The sequence below is a fragment of the Sparus aurata genome, chromosome 9 (assembly GCF_900880675.1).
Source record: "Sparus aurata chromosome 9, fSpaAur1.1, whole genome shotgun sequence".
Lineage (NCBI taxonomy): Eukaryota > Metazoa > Chordata > Actinopteri > Spariformes > Sparidae > Sparus > Sparus aurata.
Window position 1 is genome coordinate 9572296 of NC_044195.1, and position 23565 is coordinate 9595860.

The window sequence follows — 23565 nt, forward strand, 5'->3', positions numbered from 1 at the left end:
CTTTTTGTCGAATGTACATATATTAAAAGCAGTATCAATCTTCTCACCTGACTCTCGACAAGAAAGCAAATAGGTGTACTGGACAGGTGTGTGTTTGTAAGTATGTGTGTGTCAGTTATAGAGAGTTTTTTCTGAGACGGTGTGCACACTCTGAGGAATTTAACATTTCAGTGGAACAGTCGTAGCAGACGGCTTCAGCGTGAGTGTGTACGTGCTGCCGGGACTTATGAAACACACACGGCGAGACAGACAGGCGAGTTAGAACATCCAGACTGCGCGGACGCGAGTCGACTGCGCATGAGCACATACGTGTTCACACGCACACTCAATCTCTGTCAGCCCGAGAGCCGTTTGTCGGCACACTGAAGGTTTCCCTGCGGATGTGAGCGTTGACCTCCTAGCAGGAGATGACCCACTAACACACAGCTGTAACACACACACACACACACTCAACCAGCCTCACACACACACACACACACACACACACACGCTGAGTCACGTTCACATGTCATGGCTGACGATCACTCATAAGCTGAAATCACAACATTCTTACACGCCGCTGAGCTTGAAATCCCCGAGCTTAGAGCAAGACTTGACAGGAAAGAGGAAAGCTTCACAGTTTCACGCTGACTTACTCTCAACAAGCACACAGGAAAAATATTTGTTTCTACTTAACCACTTAGAGTAGATTATGGCGCCATTAAAGGGTTAGTCCTCTCAAACTTACTGACTTACCTTTCTTTACTCACCAGTTGAGGCTGTTTCTCTGATGTAATTTATGTTCATCGTCCAGTCAAGCTGTTCCTGAAGATGTCTGCAGAACTTCCGACCCAATCGTATGTCAGATGTCCTGATACTTGATCATAACAGACAGATTGGAAATGAGAGCATCTGAAGAAAAAACTTGGAACAGGTTTTTAGTATATTGATATTTTGAATACTTTCTGACACAGAATCTCTGACTGTGATCATGTTTTTGTGGAGTTAATTCAGCAGTGGAGCAACACTCCTGCTCTCTCTCTCCCTCATATCTCAGCCTGCCAGGTTAACCTGAAATGACTTAATTCCCGCAGCGCTGGCTGCTGCCAGAGCCCACAGAGGAAAGCCCCCTCGCCCACCCTCGCCCATTGTGTAGCGGCTAAGACACTGAGCACACAAAGCTTTTTGATTTGTGGCCTATTTGGAAAGTCACAGCAATTGAGCTGCACACAATCTCTGTGGGTGGCTGGTTTGCTTATCTTTTCAAAAAACGTGTATGTGTGTGTATTTGTGTGTGTGTGTGTGTGTGTGTGTAGTATGTGTGTGCATATGCTTAAGGTGGTTGAGGTTCATTGAGAAAACATGCAAAGAATTTCCCTACAGAATCCTGAGGCCAAGTGTGTGCTTTAGCGGCAAACTGTGTTGCTGAAACACTCTCCTCTTTCACTCCGCACACACGCGTGCGCACACACACACACAGACACACAGACACACTTGTCAGCACAGATACCCTCAGCGCCCACAAATACCTAAATATCTCTTTCACAAATACCCCCCCGATAACACTTTCCCTCTCGCACACTGCTTGTTTGTGTGTGCAGCCTGAGCGCAGGCGGCCGTTTCTCTGGGAAAAAACTTTGAAAAATAACAAAGTGAGATTTCGCCATTTCCCTCCTTGCGGTCGGAGCCAGGGGCCAATTTAAGCCAGCGCGGGCCCCTGGCCGTGTAATGGCTGGTTTCCAACCGTGTCTGGAGACACGTAAACGCTCCGTTTGGGCCAATTCTGTTGAGCCTCAGTGTCCCTGCCTCTTTCATGCAGCATATAATTTAAATGTTTCTGGCCGAACGTAGCCGTTTAGGAGTTCCTGAGGTAAATACAGCTTTAGTCTGTGTATCACTTAGGATGGAGACAGAGAGACAAATCATTCAAAATAATGTTGTTTTTCTCTTCAGCTTGGTTCTCAAAACGTGGACCAAACTTTTCTTCTTCTCTGTTTCGATTTTTTTTACTCACAGTCGCTTTGCCACCGTACGGTAACAGATAGAAGACAGAGATATGTAACACAGATAGCTTGATAGATATTCCTTTGCAAACTTCTGGATGACTGGAAATGACCTACCAACACACAGCTGCGACACCTCTTAATGCACACACACACACACACACACACACACACACCCACACAGATGTGCAGACAGTGCATGCTCTACGTGTCCTGCTGTGGTGTACTATACTGTTGCAGTCCGAGTGTTGAGACAGAGATTTAAGATAACATCCCTTTGTGTGGAAGAGGGAGAAAAAAGCTGTACATGAGCTGTTGATGGAGCTGAAGTCTCCTGGATGCCCACAGGCTCCTTCTTACAGTGCCGTGTGTCACGTAGCAGCACTCGGGGAGACAGAGAGGAATGCCGCATGAGTGATTGAAGGAAGGCAGGAAGGCTGAAAGAAAGGGAGAGAGTGAGAGGTGAGAAAAGATTGAATCAAGAGAGGGAAGTAGAAAACTGGAAAAAACAAGAGTCGTGGCGGGGGTGAAAGTGTGAAAACAATAGACACGAGGCGTTAAGAAGGTTCGTATTTCAGCGAGCTATGTTACGAGTTGCACAATCAACATGTCGTGTTTCCTTTAATGATTTTAATCAGGCATTTTGGTGAAAGAACACAGGCTGGGCCGAAGCTTAAGATGTTTTGTTCTATCCCACTGCCGTCTTTAAAAAAAGTGGCTGCTCATCTAATCACCAGTCCGTCTTTACGGGCCGACTTTAGTTGGAAACCATTCTAACTCTGACTTTACAACTTGTACATTGGTCCGTTTATAGAACAGCGTGTGTCGTATCGTCTACCGAGAGTAGATGTAGTTTTTTTTAAAGCCTAACATTGGCTTTTTAACTTCTGCCGATTGCGTTTAAGCTTCATCTGTGAGAACTATGTTGCTGAACAGAATGTGTAAGCGTCATAAACCTGATAGAGCCTGGTGAAAAAAACACGCTTTTCCCTTTTTGACGAGGGAACCAGGGTGATGCCACGCCATCCTTGCAGAACTCTATTGGTTTAAAAAGCAGTATCATCAACATAACTGTAAGGAATGCTCATTATTAAAGGCCTATTACTGGCGTATTGACTTTGCTGATAGTCTTGGATTTATATATAGTCTGACAACACTTCTTTTTGAAACTCACATGCAGTGGTGGAGGATATACTGTATAGTAGCTACAGAGTGGGATTTGTTATTTATTTCAGTATATTTTTCTCTGTAATTACATATTTGCATCCACTGTGCCTTCTTCAGTGGAAGAGCACAGCTAACACTGGCACAAGTATCCTTCAGCTTGCAGTCAGGTCCTGCTTCATCTATTGATGAATTCAGCCCGCTTCCTACTGAGGCATGTAGACATTTGACCTTTACTGTAAATCATTAAATCTGTTAAACACTGATTTGGGGGCACAACTGATTGATTAGGTGATTGCCGCCATTGATCGCACTGTTTTCCAGTGATAAACACACGCCAACCGGTTTTCTTCTTTCACTGTCAGTGAGTGATGTGCGGCTGTTCTGGAATGACACGGTGGAATGTCATTGTGCTCTGATAGCAGACCGACGAGTAGCAACTGTATCCAGAGGTAAAGATATATTGGCTGTAATTAGGAACAGGTTTAATTCTCCTAAGGATGATTGGGCAGTTTCACTCTCGCTGGAGCACAGCACGGAAATGCCTCTGTGTGCATTTTGATGGCAGTTTAAAGGTTGAGGTGAGGCGTGCAGCTGTGGGCTAATCCACCTGCAGGCCTCTGTCAGCAAAGTCGGAGGCTACGAGGGAGGATGGCAGGCGGATGAGGCATCCGTACAGCCATATTAGCTCGTTGCATAAGTGTATCTTAAATGTCATGGCAGGTTATGGAGAATTTTCCGTAAGCCTCATAAAAACGCATACAGCAGTCATTAGCGCATGTGGCATCTGAGGAGAGGCGGTGTGCACGGAGCGGATGAAAAGGAAAAAAGGTCAATGTTGCATTTGTTCTCTGGCTAAAAGATGCAGGAGATTAACTGTCTCTGATTGTCAGGGGAGTTATTAAGTTACGTAACCACTGAAAGTACAGCACTCATCGTGGGAACAATTTTCATTTGCTCCTCGAGATGAAATCGAGGGTTGCAGAATCGGATGCAGCTCTGTGACCGCTGACTCAGCATTTTAACAGCTTTGCTTTGTACTCGAACCTCCCTGCTTTTAATTTCGCCAAAAGTGTGTTTGTTGTGTGTGTGTGTGTAAGAGAGAGAGAGAGAGAGAGAAAGATTCCGCTGTGTGTCATTTTGTACATGTATGACCTGTTTGTCTAGTTTTCAGTGCTGCTCTGTCAAAACTCAATTGTTGTCAGTGGAAACATGTTTAGCGATCTAATCAGATTCTTGTTTTGAGGAAATGTATTCCTTTTTTTCTTTTTCTTTTTTTTTTTTTGGTGATTCTGGCAGCCCCGGCGGACAAAAGATGATGCTGATGAAATAAATATTGTTTTAGTGCCATACCAGCAGACTACAGAGCAGCTTCTTCCCTCATATAGGCTTCATGACGCGTTCAGTAATAAGCAGATACTTCACAGTGTAGTCTGGTTGTGCACTTATCAGCCGGGCAGACTCTTTCTGAACGCCGAGTCATGTGACACATATGGACAGCATACAGACAAATGAACAGACAACATCTGGCTCGACCAACAAACAAACAGGGAGGCCCTGAAAGTGTGTTTGTCTCTGTTTTTCACAGTGTCACAGCGGCACAGCAACAGCAGGGAAAACAACTCATTTGTAAACACAACAGGCATAATTCAGTGGAAACTTTCCACAAGCTGGGGAGGATATGACTCCAGCGTCTCTGAGTGGCTCTGGCGTTGACCGACTGTTTGTGTCGCAGGACTTCATACGTGTTTAGTCAATTTTGTCTGCTTAGTTTTAAAAGGCGGCGGTTTCAGCCAAGTACTGTGATTTGTTTGAGGACCGATTCCAACTGGGCTGATAGTTCCCAAAAACCACTGACACCGTCTGCGTGCCTCAGAACTTCAGCTGGTTGTGTTGCCAGATCTTGAAAGGTCAAGTGTGTAGGGTTTAGGGGGGATTTGCAGCAATGGAATTTAATATTCTGGAAAAAAAATGAATTTAATATTCATAATTATGTTTTCAACAGTGTATAACTTCAACTTCAAAGGGGAGTGTGAGACGAGGGGTGTTCAGTTGGTTGCAGTCTGTAACCTCACCGCTCGATGCCACTAAATCCTACACACTGCACCTTTAAGAAACAGCAAACAATTCATATTGCAGGACATTTGAGAAATCCTCTCTTTGGCATTCTTGACAGGGATTTGGGGTATTTGCTGTTAATACGACGACAAATACGATAATCATTTGGAATTCATTTTCTTAGAAGATAAACAAAGCTGTCCTTTTAGGAAAGCTGCTGTCAGAAACTCTTACACTATGTTTGTCCGTCTTAGTCATTAAACGAGCATTTAAGCAAATGGCGATCAAAGCCAATACATGATGTCATACATTATTATCAGGACATTATCCAGGACCAGGGAGAGGGAGTTTGATGTTTTCATGGTCGGTGCGGAATGCAAATACTTCTGTAGCTGGAAGGTCGACATCAGTGCAAACAAACGAACACAAACTTTTCTCAGAGTGATTTAATGGGACACGCACATAAAAACACCACTTTGGACAGCTGTCCGAGCTGATGCCATTACTGTTATTCAGGTCATGATTCCACAAAATGAAGCTGCGTGTGTGTGTGTGCGTGTGCGTGTATGTGTGTGTTGCCAGTGCCAGTTAGAAAATCTGTGAGTTTACTCAACATGTTGTGCCGACACTTGGAAACTACTTGGTGAATTACTGCTGAACTTTGGCTGATTGCCTGAGAATTACTTCAGCGAGTGAAGCTCTGCATAAACAGAATTACACCTCCACCCAGCTGTATAACAGTCCAAATGAATGGTCGGCAGCTGCAGAGAAAGAAAAGAGCGGTCAAAGGGTTCACGCTCTAACCCGGTCCTGCTTCTCTGCCCTGCAGGTGTGCGAGCTGGTTCGCTTCCTCATAGAGAACTGCTGCAGCGTCCTGGGGGAGGACGTCACCTCGCTGTTCAGGAGCTTCAGCCAGAAGAGCAGCAGCAGCGACCACGGATCAGGTGAGAGCCAAGGAAATTAAGATCACTTCAGAATGTTTCATAGAGAGGTAGCAGAAATGAAGCGGCGGTTTGTACAACAGACAAATGTAATGCTGAAGATTTGGATGTAGTTCTTACTGAAGCTCACGATCAAGGTCAAGGTCTGCATGGATAAACAGTCCCTACTCTACTTCTGCTGCTCTCTCAGTTTTACGCCTCAAAATATCGTAAAAAGGGGGGTTGAGGACTGACTAGCTCACTGTGGTACTGAGTGTACTGTGTAATTAAATGGCCCAGGCTCTTCGACGGGCCTGTTGATTGGGGTCAGCAGACCGACCTGCGGTAATTTCGGTGATTGCCAGGGTCACAGGTGCTGATTCACGCACCATTGAATCTCCTCATTCATAAATAGCACTAACTCTCTCCCTGGCGCTATAAATAACCACTGGGGGTCAAGGAGCACACAGCAGGACGACTCTTTGTCCGCTGTTCTCCTCGTCTCCAGCAGTGAACCGTGGCTTTGTCCGTTTAGCTTCAGGGGTCAAGATTCTTTCGTTTTTCCTTCAGACTGCTCTCACTCTGTTATCGTTAGAGAGAGAGAGAGAGCTCTGTAAGTGAAGGTCGTATAAATGAATGACATTTTCGCTGACTCAACTGAGATTGCTAGTTTAGGTAGCTGGTAGGTTGAACAACCCCAAATTGTAGGATAGTTGCATGAAAGGGGATCCGTGCAGAGGCTGTATAATTTGAGGACTTCTTTACCATTATAGGAAATGTAATGGTGAAGTAAAACAAGCATTGTGTATTTTGTCTTCGAAATTATTGTCTTTTTCTCGATCTTAATTTGATGATTCCAAAGTTGTCAGCTTATTTGGTGAAAATCTCATAATAATAGTCCTTATCTCCTCTTCCTTTTCTCATCTGTTCCCCTCCCTCCCTTTCCTTTCCATCTTTCTCCTCCAGATGTGTCATCCTTCCAGATGAATGACTCGTCCTACGATAGTCTGGAGAACGAGCTGAACGACGACCCCGAGTCTTCCTACCAGGAGCAGCTGCCCCTTCGTGACAAAGACAAGCCGGACAGCCGCAGCCGCGACTCCGTCATCACCCTCAGTGATTGCGACCCTGATCCCGACCCTGAGACCGACCTCCTGCTGCAGCTCCCCCCGCTGGCCAGACCCAGGAGGTTCAGCCCTGCAGTTCGACAGAACCGCACCCGCCAGGCCAACGGCCAGTCACAGGGTCCCAGGAGGCTGAGGAGGAGTTCAGAGCCCGCCTTGGCAATCACAACGCCATCAGGCGCAGTGACTGCTCACATTGATAACCACTGCCTGCCAGTGCGAAAGGCAAGCTATGATGCTGCGATGGAGGGGGAGGAGGACGAGGTGTTTCTGGAGCAGCGGCTGAGCGGGCTGCAGCTGAAGGAGGAGGAAGAGGATGGATGTGAGAAAGGAGGAGCTAAAGTCCAGAATGGCGGGCGGAGGAAGACGAAGCACGCCCCTCCGCCTCCGCTGCGACTGGATGCCAGCTTCTCCAGTCTGTCGTCACCGGCAACCTCACCCACAGGCTCCTCCCTCAGCTCTTTAGACTCCGCCTTCTCACAGTACTCTACTGACTACACCACCAATGGGGTGATTCCAGTGGCTGAGCCTGCTCCTCTCTCCCCTGTCTTTCCTGGTCGGCCCCAGCTGTCACCCAGAGGCTCCCCACCTCAGAGGGAAGCTCCGCCTCATTGGCCACAGCCCACACATCCCCCTCGGAGCAGCCAAACCCCCTCCCATCCTCATGGCCTCCACCCTAACACATGGCTCAAGAGGGAGCGCCGGCTGTCACTAAGGCAGCCTGATAACGGACACGCGGAGGAGGACTTGCCTGTGGTAAATGGGAAGACCCACACAACCAGTAATGGCCACTCCAGCGGTGCCCAGGAGGCTGTCGCATCGAATCGAAACTGCCAACGGAGATCCAGCAGCCCTCCGTCCTACCAGCAGGCCCTGCTGCAGCTGCAGCACAGCCGCTCTCCTTTCTACAGGGGGACAGAGAAACCTCTGACGGTCAGAGAGCTGAGGCAGCTCCACGACCAGGTCTGCACCTACAAACCCCCTAACCACCCCAAACCACACAAAGGAAGTGAGGTCACACAGAGGCTGGCTAGAAATGACTGCATGCAGCCCCCACAGGGTGTTTTCTATGGACAGAGCGCCACCACTCTGGTCCTCCAGAGGCAGAAGTCCCAGTCCCTAACTCCAGCCATGGAGGCACCGAAAGGGGCGAAGACCCTCCCCCTTCCCCGGCGAGCATCTGACCCTGCCAACGTCACTGCAAACCCTGCCTCCAACATCACCCTGGACAGACCTCGCACTTCAAGAGCCCAGCCCCAAGATGGCGGGCTGAGAGTGTCAGAGGTAGAGCCCAACCACGCCGAGCCACGCTTCTGCCTGTCTCCCTCCGCCACCCAGACTGTAAGGGACTACTTTTCCTCCCAGGGTCAGGAGGATGCAGACGCCTGCCTGAGGAGGAGTCAGGAGGTGGCGCTGGCTATCGTGCAGGGGAAGAGGGAATGGCAGAGCAGGCGGTGCAGTGACCCTCGGGTGGACGAGTTCGACCAGCTGTTTTTTGCAGAAGAGTCGTACGTGTAAAAAGGGACTTTGTACAGACAGACTGTGTGAGAGAGAGAGACTGCTTCTTATCTGATGTGTTCATTTGTGTACAGCTGTTTTCATTGTTGATGTGATAATATTCCTCCACATACCTTCTTTTTCCTTCTGGCAGCAGTATAATGAGTCCAGTCCAGAAAGGTGTTACTGTAACGGTACATCCAAGGTGTACGATTTCATAAGGTACAGATGCGCTTCAAACCTCCATGTAGTGAAGTTGTTGATTATACATCACAATATTTTACAGTTAAGTTTAAAAGAGCTTTCATTTGTTCGACATTAAAGTAACTTTAAAAAGTATTCAGAATGGATGGCACATGGATTGAGTGCAGAGAAGGTGGAGTTTAATGGGACATCTACATCGATAAGAAAGCGTTGAAGCTGTTGTCAAGGCAGGTCAGCGTCACAGCTCTTGTGCCAAAATCTGGTTCCTCTGAAAAATATTTTTCTCCGGCAGCGTTTCCTTGTTTTGCCTTTGGAATGTGTCGATGCTTTTTTTCAGCTCTTAAGGAAAAATGAAGGAAGGGGAGTTCTTCAGAAATGAAAAAGAAAGGACAATAAAGCCTTCGCTCATTTTCTGGAAACTCAGAAAATCAAAGTACGTTTTTATCAACACAAATTCCATGCAGACTAATGGGAAATTCAGGCTGTGGTCTGTTTTTAACAGCAAAACCCTCAAAATGTAACAAAATCTGTATAAAAAATTGAGACTTAAGACGCAACAAACCTTAATGCTGCTCCCTGGTGCAGTAATCACAACAATATGGTCCTGATGACTGCTGTCTTCATGCAAATACTATGAACATGCTTTTAGTTTTATCTACAACGCCACCTGTGTGCCAGAGGAGGAGAGTTTTAGAGCATATGCCCCCACTGTACATACTTATTCCTTTTGAAAACATCTTAGACGTCTTCTTTTAATGGTGTTTGTACCTTTTATGACCAAGTGCATCTGTAAAGTGAAACATTCTTCCCCAGAGGGTGAAGCGTTTGTCTGTCTGAACCATAGAATAGGGCCGGTATTTATTCATATGAGCCGAGTTTCCAGACACACAGCACACAGTGTTGTCCTCTAAAGCTCTGGTTTATATCGCTGTGACCTGGGAGGGAGGGGACGGGAGGGGGAGTACGAAGGAATAACGGTTGAGTGCGTGTGTGCGTGTGTGCGTGTGTGTGTGTATGTGTGAAAGAAAGTCAGATTGTTGCTGAATATGATGTGATCACTGACAGCGTGTCCTGAGCAGGAATGTGAGAGAACTTGTGCCATTTAGGGAGAAGTCTCCTGTATTCTTGCTTTTATAGCCCATCAATACTCTCTCACCGAGAAACCATTCAGTCTCACAAATATGACAAGGACACAGCCTGTTGAGTGTGTCTGTGAGTGTGTGTGTGTGTGTGAACATGTGCGTCTCCAACTGTTGTATGCGTTATCTATAAAAGTATGATATTTTTTGTTCCAGTGCTGCGTCCATTGCAGCGCTGATTTCTTTGGTGACACTTAATAACTGACCTTATCTCAGTGCTCATTCACTGCTATGAAAACAAAAAAGTAGATAATATATTCTTAGCGCAACGTAAGATCTGTTTTCATGATCAAAATAGATGTAGCAGGGCTCAAACTTTATTTCACTTTTTCTTTAAAAATTGACTTTAACTTTAGCTTGTACCTTGTATGAGTATTAACACAGTGTTATTATGAACTTAACATCGCTTTTCCACTGGCATAAGGTCATGTTGAGTGTTGCCATTATGAATAAATGGTCTCAAAAAGTACTTTATCCTGTATTAATGATATTATAATTGTTATCTTCATTACAGTGAATTGTGTCCAACGTGTATAGTTCTGCATATTTATGATACAGAAATATATAATTATATATAAATCTATTACCTTGTTATTTTGGTATGTTGTGTTGTGTGAGAAAATCAAATGTGTATTTTTGTACATGCCAATTCTGCTGCTGCTGTCTCTATAGAAAGTATATTTGCTACGAAACGCACCATTTGTATATTGTGTACATCTGATGTCCAGTGCTCACGAGAACAAGGTATCATTGATTTTAATAAATGTTGCTCTTGTGAAACTACTTTCCTGACTTGGTTCCTTTGTGTTGTTACTTGAAGAGTAAAGGAAATATTTCTGCAGGCTCACAGAGGAAGACTTTGGCAATATAGTTGAACATGAGTTCACGTACGTTGAATTGAACAATGTTAGCGAAAGGTCGTACAGTTTAGATTTCAGCAGATTACAACAATCGGGTTTATTATAGCCACAATGTTTGCATGTATGAACATGATTGGATGCTACTATTTGGCCACAGTAGTCGCCAACAGCTGATTAATGAGCCAGTGACGGTGAAGCATGAATGAGGCAGCAGATGCCGATCAGCGCGTGCAACTTGGACTTCAGTGCTCTGCTGGGAATGATGTTAGGCTCATTTTGTCAACGGCAACCTGCCATAAAACACCGTGAAAGAATGCATTCTAAACACAGTAAAACAAATAGTCACAATCACAAAGATATAATATGTAGGAAGTGGCTTAAAGCAGCCAGATTCCCTTACCTTACATTAGTTGTATTAAGGTAGCAAAGGCACCCATCATCATCTGGTTCTCCACTCAACACTCAGAAAACAACTTTCCTGTTGTTTCATTCAGGAGATCTCTGGTAGCAGAAATTACCTATAGGTCGAAACATCGGCCATTTAGATACATTGATGAAAAACATTCCCCAACAGTTTATCCCGTATATAGAATAACAGAAGAAAATTGCTTAACATTTTCTTTTAAACCCATATGATGACAAAAATTATAGTTCATATAAGGTTAGAACCCGGAGTTTGTATGGCAACGGAGGCCAGTCACAGTACCAAGACGATTTGTGCAGTTTCCTGGTTGACGGCTACAGTTAGCTTTGTTGCTAAATTAAGCGCTAACTGCTGCCAAATGTATCGTTAGCTGCAGGTAGCCCCAGTGAGCTATCATATTTGTTGACTCAGCCCAGCGATGCCAGGAGCTTAACCCGGCCAGAAAACCACCGCAGTACTGTATTTCCTGTCATCGGACTGACCGTCTCTGCGGTCGTGTTCTGTCCCGGTCTTGCCGTGTCCACTGGAGGCTGAAAAGAGTGAAACTGCAGACCGGACAGCTCGATGTTGAGCTTTAACTCACTATAAATCAGAGGGGAGCTCCTGAATCAGTGAACATCTCTGTAAGTTCATCCTTTGAAATGACCCCTGTCACACTGTCACACTGTCACATTGTGGTTTCATACAACGTTGAAAAAATATCAATCATAGCCAGTTTAACCTTTGAAGAAAATCATTTTATGCACAGCTTTTCTGTGATTTCAGCCTTGTTAGGTATGTACTTGAATTTCAAATAAGATTCTTTGTAGGTTCTTGTGCATTTTCTGGTCAATCATCATCAGTTGGTGAGGCAGGAGAATTTAAGAGGATTACATAATTTCGTTGAGGTTTGTGATTCGATTTATGGAGGGATTCTGTGCGGTTCCCCTCTGACTGCAGTCTGCAGCCTCCCAGACAGGTTTGTTTAGGCTCCTTGAGTTATGAGTGCTAACCTGATATGCATATTTACTGCAAGGAAACTTTCAGAGCGAAAATTTACTAACACAGGAATCAGCTGTGGCTTTGTAATTGTTTCTCTAACCTTTAATTTATGGGCTTTCCTGTGAGCCGGTAGCACACAGCACAACAAGAAACAGAACATCGGCGGTCATGGTCGTCTCGTTTATTTCAAAACCACATTCTGGGATGTCAAAACCTGCAGATTTGTACACCAGTGTATCTTATTCTCCTGGTATTTTCCACCAGCTCAGGACATTAAGATGTACATATTGTTTACTGCTGTGGCTCCACTGGCCTGATGTTGCTCACGAAGGCAGCTCAGCAGTTTAGATGATGTAAACCAAATCATTTGTTGCATAATGAGAATTTGTGTGTGTGTGTGTGTGTGTGTGTATGTGAGTGTGCGTGTGTTAAAACATCTACAGGCATATCTTGAGCTGGGAGCTGAGAGCCGGAGCGGAGCCATCTCACTCGGTGTCCAGGGAGAGGCAGGAATCACAGGTGAGCAGGTGAAGGCAGTGAAGCCGACTGCTGAGCAGAGAGACAGCTAACGTATCTGAGCTCAGTAAAAACACTGTGTTACAAAAACAAGGAAAAATTCCACCAGGGATCAAAAAGCACAAGATACTATACTCGAATGAGCTGGAGAGTCACCGGATGAGACGGAACATTCCGGCACTGAAAAGTTGTGCAGACCAGAATTATGTAGAGGCAGCTGATGAGTTGGAGGAGACAACAAGGATAGAAACCAAGACAAGGCAAAACTGTCCCTCAACGCACCTTGACATATATTATTTTTTATTTATTTACTTAACATTTCTCATCTGTTTTATGGAGATGTTAAATAATTGGTGAGGGGTCTGCCTCTTATAGCACTGTCTGCTCCTAGACACCTCAACTCCTCCTGTCTCCCTTGAGTTACATGGACCTGTGGGTGATGCAAATGATATTTCACCAGCGGAGAGAGTGAGGTAGCAAATCAGAGCAGACGAATCCACCTATAATTCTTCATCTTCATTGGTTTTGCTGTTAAAACGTCAGGGATATTGGTTTTGTCGTTCATACAGTATTTGTCACATGGCTGGTTTTAGTCAACACTGTATTGCTTGAGTTCGTGATCAGGAAGGCAAAATCCTACATCTTATCATACCTCTTTCTAGCTGATCATGTTCGGTGTGGGCTCGGATGATGAACGTGATTCACAAGCGCGGCATTCCGTCTCCTTACATCCCGCTGCTTGACGCCCCGTCGAAGTGTCTTGCAGGTGGTGCTTGAACTTTTGCATTGTGCATCCTTGCGATGTAGTTGTGTGTGAGTATGCTACGACTGTGCGTGAGAGGTTAAATGACATACAGACCATAAAATGACTTGTGTAGGATCACACAGCGCATCACTACAACCGAGCCTCATTCTGCTCAGAACTCAGTTTGAGGAGTGCAGCGGTGTAGGGAGGCCGAGTGGACTGGATGTATTGTGTATTGAACATGGAGAGCAGAGAGGAAGCCTCGGGCAGACTGTGAGGCTTTGCAGCGCACAAGTGTGACACTCAGGCTGTTGAGTTTGAACAACAAACCCACTGATGAATGTAGAACAGGCAGAGGACACCAACAATGTGTGTGTCCTGCTCTCCCTGATATGCAGAAGCTGTGCAGGTTCTCCTTTTACTTTAATGCGTGTCCTTGCGGGCTGTAGCTGCTGTAGAGTCTGTATTGTCTACACACCGTGTTGTCTAATTAATGCTTCATTCTGCTGAGGAGGTCGTACGTAATTGTATTTATAAAGCTCAATAATACTCGTTGCACCCAGCACAGTGTTCACAAGTGTTGGTTGTTGATAATGTTTTCATTGAATCGTACGAGTTATGAGTCCTCAAAATGAACAGGCACGGTTTCTTTCCTGTGACGTGGTCGAAATATACGTGAATAAGATTATGACCGCTCATCAAGTGGAGGGAGTATGGGGATCCTCACTGTGTGCAGAGATGTGTCTCTGGCCTCTCGCTTGAAATCAGACCACGTTTAACACCTAAAAGTCTGCGGCTCTGAACTCTGAACCCCCCAGGGCGATGGAGTTCACAGTCTGAGGGCATCTCCACCTATAGGAACACCACCTGAAACAAACCACGAAGACATTTCCATGATGTATGGGCCTCGGATCTAATGCTAGACTTGAAACGTTAACAACCAGCTGTTACACAGGATTGCTGCATCGTTCAACACATAGCAACAGGAACACTTTGACAGGAACAAACTGTACCAGAAATGTCAAGACGTCTTCTGAGACACTTTCTGCAGACAGTCTATTAAGTTAGAGTCGACTCTCTCCGTGTCTCCTGGGACCTGGAAGATGATGTAAGCAGGGAGGGGAACGGGCTTCTTTGCTGGTATTTATAGCTCAACATACCTGGCTGGTGGTTTACAGTACCTGCTGCACGGGCCTGCAGGAAACTCGTGTCGATATGTCAGGAACATTGGGTGCTGATTCTCTGTTGGTTATATGTTCTCTGTGGATGGGTTCAGGATGTGCAGAGTACATAATCATTTTAGGCCTAAACCTCAGAGCTGGGGCTCTGTTTAGCAGGTGGAAACACAGCCGTATAAGCAAAGGTGTTGGTGTAATATCTTCACATTCTAAGAGGAAAACTCTTAGCAGACAGACTTTACACATACATGTCTTGTAGCGATGCTGGTCCATGTCCACCAATATCCAGAGATATATTGTAAGTTATTATCGTCACATATACAGTAAATATCATCACTAAACAAAGCAGCATTATTCTAAGTGTGTAAAAGGCCAAGTTCTTTCTTGACCTTTTACACACTTAGAATAATGCTACTCTTTAGTCATGGTGCAAGCCAAGATCCAATAAATATTACAGCACTATAACACACTGTCAGTTCTCATTAATCAACTTGATTTGTAAACCCAAAACCATTAAACTTAAAACAAGCACAGTGGCCATGTAGTACAATAAAAAGTAAGCTTAATATGTCAATAATGACTAAATGATAAAGAGACATTAAAACATAAAAGCATGTCTGGAATAAAACAAAATCATATGTGAGGACATTTATATCAACCAGGTATGCACGGCCAGTCCAGATCCTGTGTTGAGGCACGTGTGACGAGTCAATCGCCTTCTAAATAATCAAACTTCACACTGATCCACAGAGACAACGTGCATCTGCAGCAGCTGTGGGTTTACGTGCAGCTGCATCCGCCTGGTTTCTACTCTGGTTCCCATCCTGTGCCGGTCCAGCAGAAAGCAAAACGCGCCAGGGTGAGGGGTTCAATTCCCACTGAGGGTATCCTAAAACCAAAGACAACTGCACTGTTCACGGATACCATGTGCTTTAGATAAACTGTGAGATACCAACATTCCCATGTCTCCTATTATGTGCTGCTGAGATTGCAGAGTAGGTCACCAGCTGAACCCCATACCTGATCCACAATGCACCACCACCAGCTGCATCTGGAGCAGCCACTTCTTTGTGCTCTTTTCTATTTCTACGCCCAAATCCTGTTCTGAGTATCAAACTGTCAGCCCTTGACTATTGAGAAAAATGAATGGGAATGGGAATGGCTTTGGGAAACAATGATATATAGACAGAGAGATAAGCTAATTACACAGCAGGAGTGATTTAAGAACTTTCTACGGAGTATTTATTGCATTGTGAATCTGGGTCACCTTCACATTCCTTTGGAACCACTGCAGCCTTACAGCCATGAAGTCCTGGGTTTGTTTCCGTGAGCATCAAAGGATGGATGGTGAGACTAACCTGACTTCAGCTGCCATCCTCCACAAAGACGCAAGCTTCAAACATTTAGGATCTGCCTTCAACCCCTACAACATAGGTTTGAGCTGGAGCATTTCTTTCTTATGTGTGTTTTCGTTGTGCTGAGTCCATTCAGTCTGAGGGCTTGTTGCTGGCTTTACAGGTGCAGTTCACACTCTCAGACCCTCAGCTGCCCTCTTGGCAACATTTACGTTAGCTTTTGTTTTTCAGGAGGATTTTTAGGGAGTTTTAGGGCCGCTTGGCCTCTCCGCCAGATTCCTCTGCCAGCGCGTAGCTCTCTGTGCAATGAGGTCACGGCTGATATGATCTACCCCGCTTGTGAATTTCAGTCAAAACAGCAATTAGTCGTGTTTTCCTCCCTACGCGATACTGTTGACCCACTCTGAAAAGCATGTTACTCCCTTCACAGCAGCAATGGTGATATTCCCACATATTGTTTTTCTGACACACATTCTGCAGCTTTGGTGAAACAATTACGCTGCGATGAAAATCAGGCAAAAAGTAAAATCCCCCTTTAAGCCCCACAGGAACCTGCATCTGATGTTGATTAAGTTTCCATGTGTAAAATATCACAGAATAATGGCACTGACAGAGAAGTATCTCTGTGCCAACTTGCATCATATTTTACAATCCTATCCCACATGATGGACGTGGCTGCTGTAAAAGGACCCAGTGTATTAAAGCATTGTTTTTTTCCAGGCTGGGACCCACAAAATATGATTGTGTGGTGGTTTATGGGACTCTGTGGAGGTACTGCACAGAACCATTTGAAGAAAAACATGTCAGTTTTCTGTTTGACATTTTTACATCTAAATACCGCACATTGTAGGCGCAGCACAGAAGAATTTAAGACCTCCGACGGAGTTCAGTTACGTAACTGAAGAGAAGATTTACGCGTGAGGATGGAGTCAACTGAAGTTAGGGTATGCAGAGGGACAAAGACACCTATAAGAGAGACAATGAAGACTGTGTGTGTGTGTGTGTGTGTGTGTGCATACTTACAGCATACATGTGCTTTGAGGTCATGTTTTCTGAACTATTGTGAACATGAAACTCCTCTGAAATCAATCGCCAGAATAAAGGTTGGCAGTGTACATTTCTGCAAACAACATATACGTTAACACTTTAAGTTTGATGTGTTTGTGTCACAAGATTCTGTTTCTTTATTTTCAGTTTTCAGATTTATGTTGTGGCAACACTGTGCATATGGTCTGGTTAGGTTTTTGACACAAAGAACCCTTTGGTCAGGGTTCTGAAAAGATAATGTCCTGCTACTGTTGCCACAAACATGGCTGGGAAAATGTCTTGATGTCTTGTTAAAAAGTGGCTTCTTGAACAATGGTCTCTCTCTCTTGGCAGCTGTCCTCGCATAGGCTGGGATGACACTACAGGAGTTAGCTAGTTGGCTAGAATGTTAGCTAACATACTGTTAAAATATCACCTGCGGTTCTCGCTGTGGAATAGATAAACTCTGTTGACCGCTCTTCCCCGACCAGTTTCTCATCTAGACTCCTTTCTCTGCTTTCGTTTCTCTCACTGCAAAATATTAACAGTTAGCGTATGAGAGTGTGTGTGTGTGTGTGTTTGGATGTAGAAAAGGGGAGTAAGGTTTGGAATTAACAGGGACAGCTGAAAGAGAAAGCATAAGTTTAATAAGTATATTAGAGTAAGGATACATATATATATATATATATATATATATATATATATATATATATATATATATATATATATATATATATATATATATATATTAGGGCTGTCAAAGTTAACGTGTTAATAACTCGTTAACGCGACATCCTCTTAACGCCCTTAATTTTTTTAACGTGCGATTAACGCTCGGTATTAAAAAAATAAAAGAAACGCGCATTGTATAATTTATGGCCGTCGATGGCATCTGTAGTCTTGATCCAGAGGGTGGCAGAAGAATAAGAAAGGGAATCAGAAGAAGAAGAAGCAGGGTTGGCGTTCGGGAAAAACACGGTGGACTGAAAAGCGAAAGTGAAAGGAAATGGAGAAAGGACTTATGAACGGCAAATTCACTTTCCAAACACTGCCAGATGGTTCGGTCGATAGGACAAAAGTTATCTGCACGTACTGTCGACATGAAATGAGTTACCATTGAAGCACACATGAAGTAAATAAATAAAAAGTCACAGACAAATTGCTGGCAGGACCTTGCAAGCATTTTGATTAAATACAATACTGGGCTGTCCTTCCATCAAATACACAGCGGTGTGTAAACTACACTGCATTCACAAAAACCATGAATAGCAGGTTTAAGTCTCTCAAATGACACGCAATCACAGCTGTGTGGTTACTCAGTGGTGCTGAGGGTTTCATATGAAAAAGGGATGTCAGTGCTCTCCCTCGCTTTATTTTGAATGTGACTGGTCATTGTCAAAGCGAACTGATGCTGATTAGCTGACAGTTTGCATGACTTCACTGCTCTGCTTGAACTAATGGAGGAGGCAACAGGCAATTAATGCACATTCAAATACGAGAACCAATGAAAACCCTCCAAAATAGTGGCTGAGCAAATACTGCACACTTTTTGGAGTAGCTGCAGCTCTTTTAATGTCCTCTATTTCTGCGTATCGCTCCGTTGCAGATAGCTAGTGGGGTCGACTGTATCAAATTAAAAAAAATCCCATTTCTATAACCATGAAACAACCCTCATCAAAGTTTGGCACTTGCTCCCCTCAGAGCTTGCCTGGCATGCTCTTACGGCACACGCCCCCACTGCTGTGAGCCACATCGGATAAAAGCGTCCAACATTAGATGGACTTTTCCTCTCATCTACAAAGGCTGGAGTCTCTATTGGATTCCTGCCTACAGCTCTCTTTTGAACAATTATTCTCCATCTTCTCTGTACAGCCACATTAACACACATCCCTTTCTAAGCCACAGAAAGCAAACACACACAATAACTAGCTCTCTGCCTTAAACAAATCTTTATATTAAGAAGCTCACATGTAGACATGCACATGCAGACACACACACATTCACACTTCAGTCTCCTATCTCTTGCATGGGGAAACCGCCGGACGGCTTCCCAGCTGTTTTTCCACATGCTGCTGTGTATGCTTTTGTGCTCACGTTCCTTTCATGTGTGTACTGGTGAAGGTGGGTGGGAGGACACATGACTCTGACCTTTGCTGGCATTAAAAGAAACGGATTAGGCCAAACTTTCATCTACCTCTTTGTCATCACCACCAACGCTCTCATCCATGTTCCCCTTGGAATAAATGCCAAAATGCTTTGAAGATCCCCTTTTTCCCCACTCTACCAGGGGAGCCCCAGAATATTCCTTGGGAAATCCCTTTATACAGAGATCTTGATTGTTGTAAAGATGCGGAGCACATCACTCAGTATTTTGATGGCTGGAAAATTGGGGGAAGTCAGGAGAAACAAAACTGTGGATGTCACTCCATACATTTATATACATTTAAATCCACCAAGTGGAAGACTTTGTGATGAAATGTGTCGATATACCTGAATTCAACAGTGGCATTTAATCAGTAAAAAAAAATGATGTGACAATATGGCTTAATGTCATTTTCAGTTTTTGTAAACAGGCACAACTGGACATTACCAACATGCCTCTTGCCTTGTCTTGTCTCTTGCGTTACTCTGGCGATCCTATCTCACAGCCTCACAGCAAGAAGATCCTGGGCTAGAGAGCTGGCAGGGCCTGTCTGTGCGGTGTTTGCACGCTCTCCACATCTGCATCTCCAGGTACTCCAACCTCTCCCCCAGTCTAAAGACATGCTACTTAGGTAAACTTGTCATTCATTTGCAGCCGATGGCGACTCCATCGCTCGCCCATTGTCAGCTGTGATCTGCTCCAATGTGAATACAAACGCTGAAACAGGCATGCTGAGCCAACAGGTATCAATAAAGTCTTCATCACCGACACATCAAAAACCCAGAGAAGAACATGCTGAGCATGCGGAGTGAATGTTTTGCCTTTTGCAGTAGTGACTTAGAAACAATAGTAGTCGTAACAGTAATCGCTAAATTACTGTTTTACGACAGGTATTTGACGCATATTTCCTTACCTTTATGGAGAAGCTGAAACGCTCCGTTTTACATACACACAGATACACAGACAAAATTTTTTGACTTTTTTTCTGTGTGTGTGTGTACAGAATGCCAAAATGCATACAAAAAGTTATGTTTTAAGAAATACGCACATACGGATGTACAGGGCCTGAGACTCATGGAGGTCAGTTTGAAGACAGGAGATAAGATACAGAGGTGATTTACAGCAGCTCTGGCCAGCACTTTGACACTTTGACGAGAAGATACGGCAGGCAGTTAAGGGAGAGGTGTGCAGGAGGGTAAGGGTAAAATGATGTGTAGAGCCACACAATTTTCACATCTTACTCTGTGAATTGAGGATTTACCTCGATCAACCCTGAGATGGTTGTTGAAAGTCAAACTAACACTGTGTTGGTGAGTTTTACTGCATGATGTACGATGAGTTAATGAGGTGATAAAGCTTCTCTTGAATTCATTAAATACACAAAGCGACTACTACTAACATGCATCTCCCAGGTGAAACTACAGGGGCTATCAGCGGTCACCTCAAGAGGTACAAAGTGGTATTAGGAGACAGGACGGGCTGGGGCTAGCTGGTTAGCATGCTAACTTCCAAAGACATCTCTCCAGCACAGACCAGAGACATCTTTGACATAAGACCTTCGTTTTCTCATTCTGTTGATAACATTAGTTCCTTTTTTTTAAATGTTTTCAACTGAAATTCTGGCCATATCTCACAAATGGCTCCTCTGAGAAGGTAAAACTGCATTTTTTGGCTAAGCCCTCAGCTCAGCTCGGAGCTTTTCTCATCGGGATTATGACGGCTGAGCAACAACAGGACAACATCACAACATGATTTCGATGAGTCACTTAATTTGTACTGTAAAACTGTAATTAAAAAAACAAACACAGAAATGTTCTTACTATGGTCTGCAGCAGACACAGTGGACCACAAATACTCTGTAATGGCCAGGGGACCTCTCTTTTTATGATTAATTTACTCTTGACACCTGCTCACTTTGGTTTTAGTGCATGTCAGTCTGTGGAAGTGTCCTGCAGCCTGATCTCTACAACCCCTTTCCTGAGCATTGATTTCTTTGCCTCGCCAGCCAGGAGTTTTCATGTGTGGCTCAATAAAGAAGCAGATTTAGGATGCACTTTGTTGCAATTTGCGACAGACAGTGAAACACGGAAGGAAACATGAGAGGTGGAGGAAATGGCAGGTGAGGTAGGGGTGCTGCCATGCCCTATGAGTAAGGCTGAAGTCATCAAGAACCAGAAATACCCCACTGCCCAACATCAAGGCTTCAAAAGCACACAGCTCTCCCCCGGTCAACACCTTCACCCCATGTACCTCTCTGATGGTGACACGTATGTGAGTCATGTTTGGTGGCAGGTCAAAGTTATTCATGTTGAAGGAATAAAGTGTTCTCTTTTGTTCCTATTTATAGACCAATGCATGTGTCGGCCATCTTTTGATCCCGTGGCCATTTTTGTCGGCATGCAACAGACAGCAGATTACTTTTTCTTTCAAAAGTTGCTTCAACATTTTACCGTCAATAGAGCGCTCTGTTCTCATGGTGTGCAGGCATGCATGCGTGCGTGTGTGTGTGTGTGTGTGTGTGTGTGTGTGTGTGTGTGTGTTTGTGTATGTTTGCCTGAGCAACATCTGCTAACATTACCAAGAATCTAGTTTTTACAGGACTGCTCCAGGCACATTTTTCTGTCCGGGGCAGATACCGAGCTGCCCGTCAGGTCGGTCATAATGCCTGATGTAACTCATTTTTGAACATTATGAAAGCAACAGGGAGAGTCACTGCCCTGTTCAGTCAGCGTGTAATTTACACCACAAAAAACCATCCGTCTCACTTATTACCCCTTATTAGCAACTGAACCTTTTGATGTGTTCCTGCACACACACACACACACACACACTCACAAACACATGCACATACCTTACATAATGCACACCGACCCCTATGATCCAAACCCACCCTCTTTTACAGTGAAACCACAAAACACATGATGTCAACTCTTGACAGGGAGAAAGAGTTGACAGCAAGCAGCGTTTGACTCAAATATCATGTAAATGTGATCATATAATGTACTTTTCATAAAGGGACAATTAGGAATGACTTGGCTCTTGTATACGCATGTTTCAAAAGCCTGTCTCTGCAGTTGAGGAAAATAAAGGCCACAAACCAAGAGTTTAAGCTCAGTAGAGATAGATAGATAAATGGACAGCATTCTCTGTTGACTATAATAACATGTTTGTGTGAGTACGAGGGATGAGATTCAGCAGCATGACCTCCGAGCAAGATCTTGGCGTGCATGTGAGGTATAGTTGAAACCATTGCCGGGACTTAAGAGGGAGCGTGTGTTTTTCTTCCTATTACCTGGCCATGGGTGGCCATTACACTCATGACCTGCGACCCTCTTACATAAGCTTCTCTGTTTACTACACTCAGGCCTTTTTACAGTTTCAAAACGTTTGATATGGCCAAAATATAACAGCTCACTTTGCACTGCTTTCCAAGAAGTGACTCACTTTTGGCTTTCAAGGGATCCAACACAGTCTGAAGGAAAAGGTCTACATCTCTTGTGCAACAGGGCCTGTGCACAGATACTTGAGGTTTAGAATGGGGGTATCGAACACGGAGTGAGATTGTGCATGAAATGGTACAACAATCTGATAAGGATGCCTCCTGGATTTGTCCTTCTGAGGGTATTCTGGGCAAATCCCGCTGGGAAGAGACCACAGGGCGGACCGAGAATAGGTTGGAGGGATAGTACAGTGCATCTCATGTGGCCTGGGAACATCTTGGAGGATGTGACTTATCTGTGCCGAAAAATGATGGATGGATTAAACGTTGGTCTCAGCAGAGCTCACCAGCACAGTAATCCATATGTCTGTATTTAGAAAACGTTGGCTCAGTCACAGTCACACGATCACAGTCTCTCCTCTTTCTCTGCTTCAGCCTGTTCTGACCGCACTCCAACTCCAGTCTGTAGTCACCTCAGTGTCCCCTCTAGTCTGGTACCCTAGCGCAGTAGAGGGGGAGGTTCATGTCCTGTGTGTGATTGAGAGTAAAGACTGTGTGACATAATTAAGTTAGCGTATGTGAATGACCTAACATACGTGACATGACTGAACAAAGTTATTTTTAAACCAGAGTTAGATCTTTTCCCTAAACCTGACATTTAGGAAAGTCATTGTTCCTAAACCACAAGTCTCATCATGTTATTAACATACCAAAATTCATAATATGCCATAATATGTGATCTGTTTGTTACTATTATTTCTAACTTGACTGCGCAGGCCTTCACATGCAAAGCTATTGGTAGAGGGGCAT

The 23565-nt window shown here is 44.5% G+C and overlaps 1 protein-coding gene across 2 annotated transcripts in view; it reads left to right on the forward strand.

Moving 5' to 3' along the window:
* LOC115588282 (rho GTPase-activating protein 20-like) overlaps nt 1-10872 on the forward strand; it is a 61719-nt gene extending 50847 nt beyond the window's left edge. For both annotated transcript variants that reach the window (XM_030428767.1, XM_030428768.1), the window contains exons 14-15: nt 6034-6148; nt 7091-10872. In XM_030428767.1, the coding sequence (XP_030284627.1) occupies nt 6034-6148; nt 7091-8766 (1791 nt within the window). In that variant the 3' untranslated portion in view covers nt 8767-10872. The remainder of the gene's footprint in view (nt 1-6033; nt 6149-7090) is intronic.
* Nucleotides 10873-23565: the final 12693 nt, after the last annotated feature.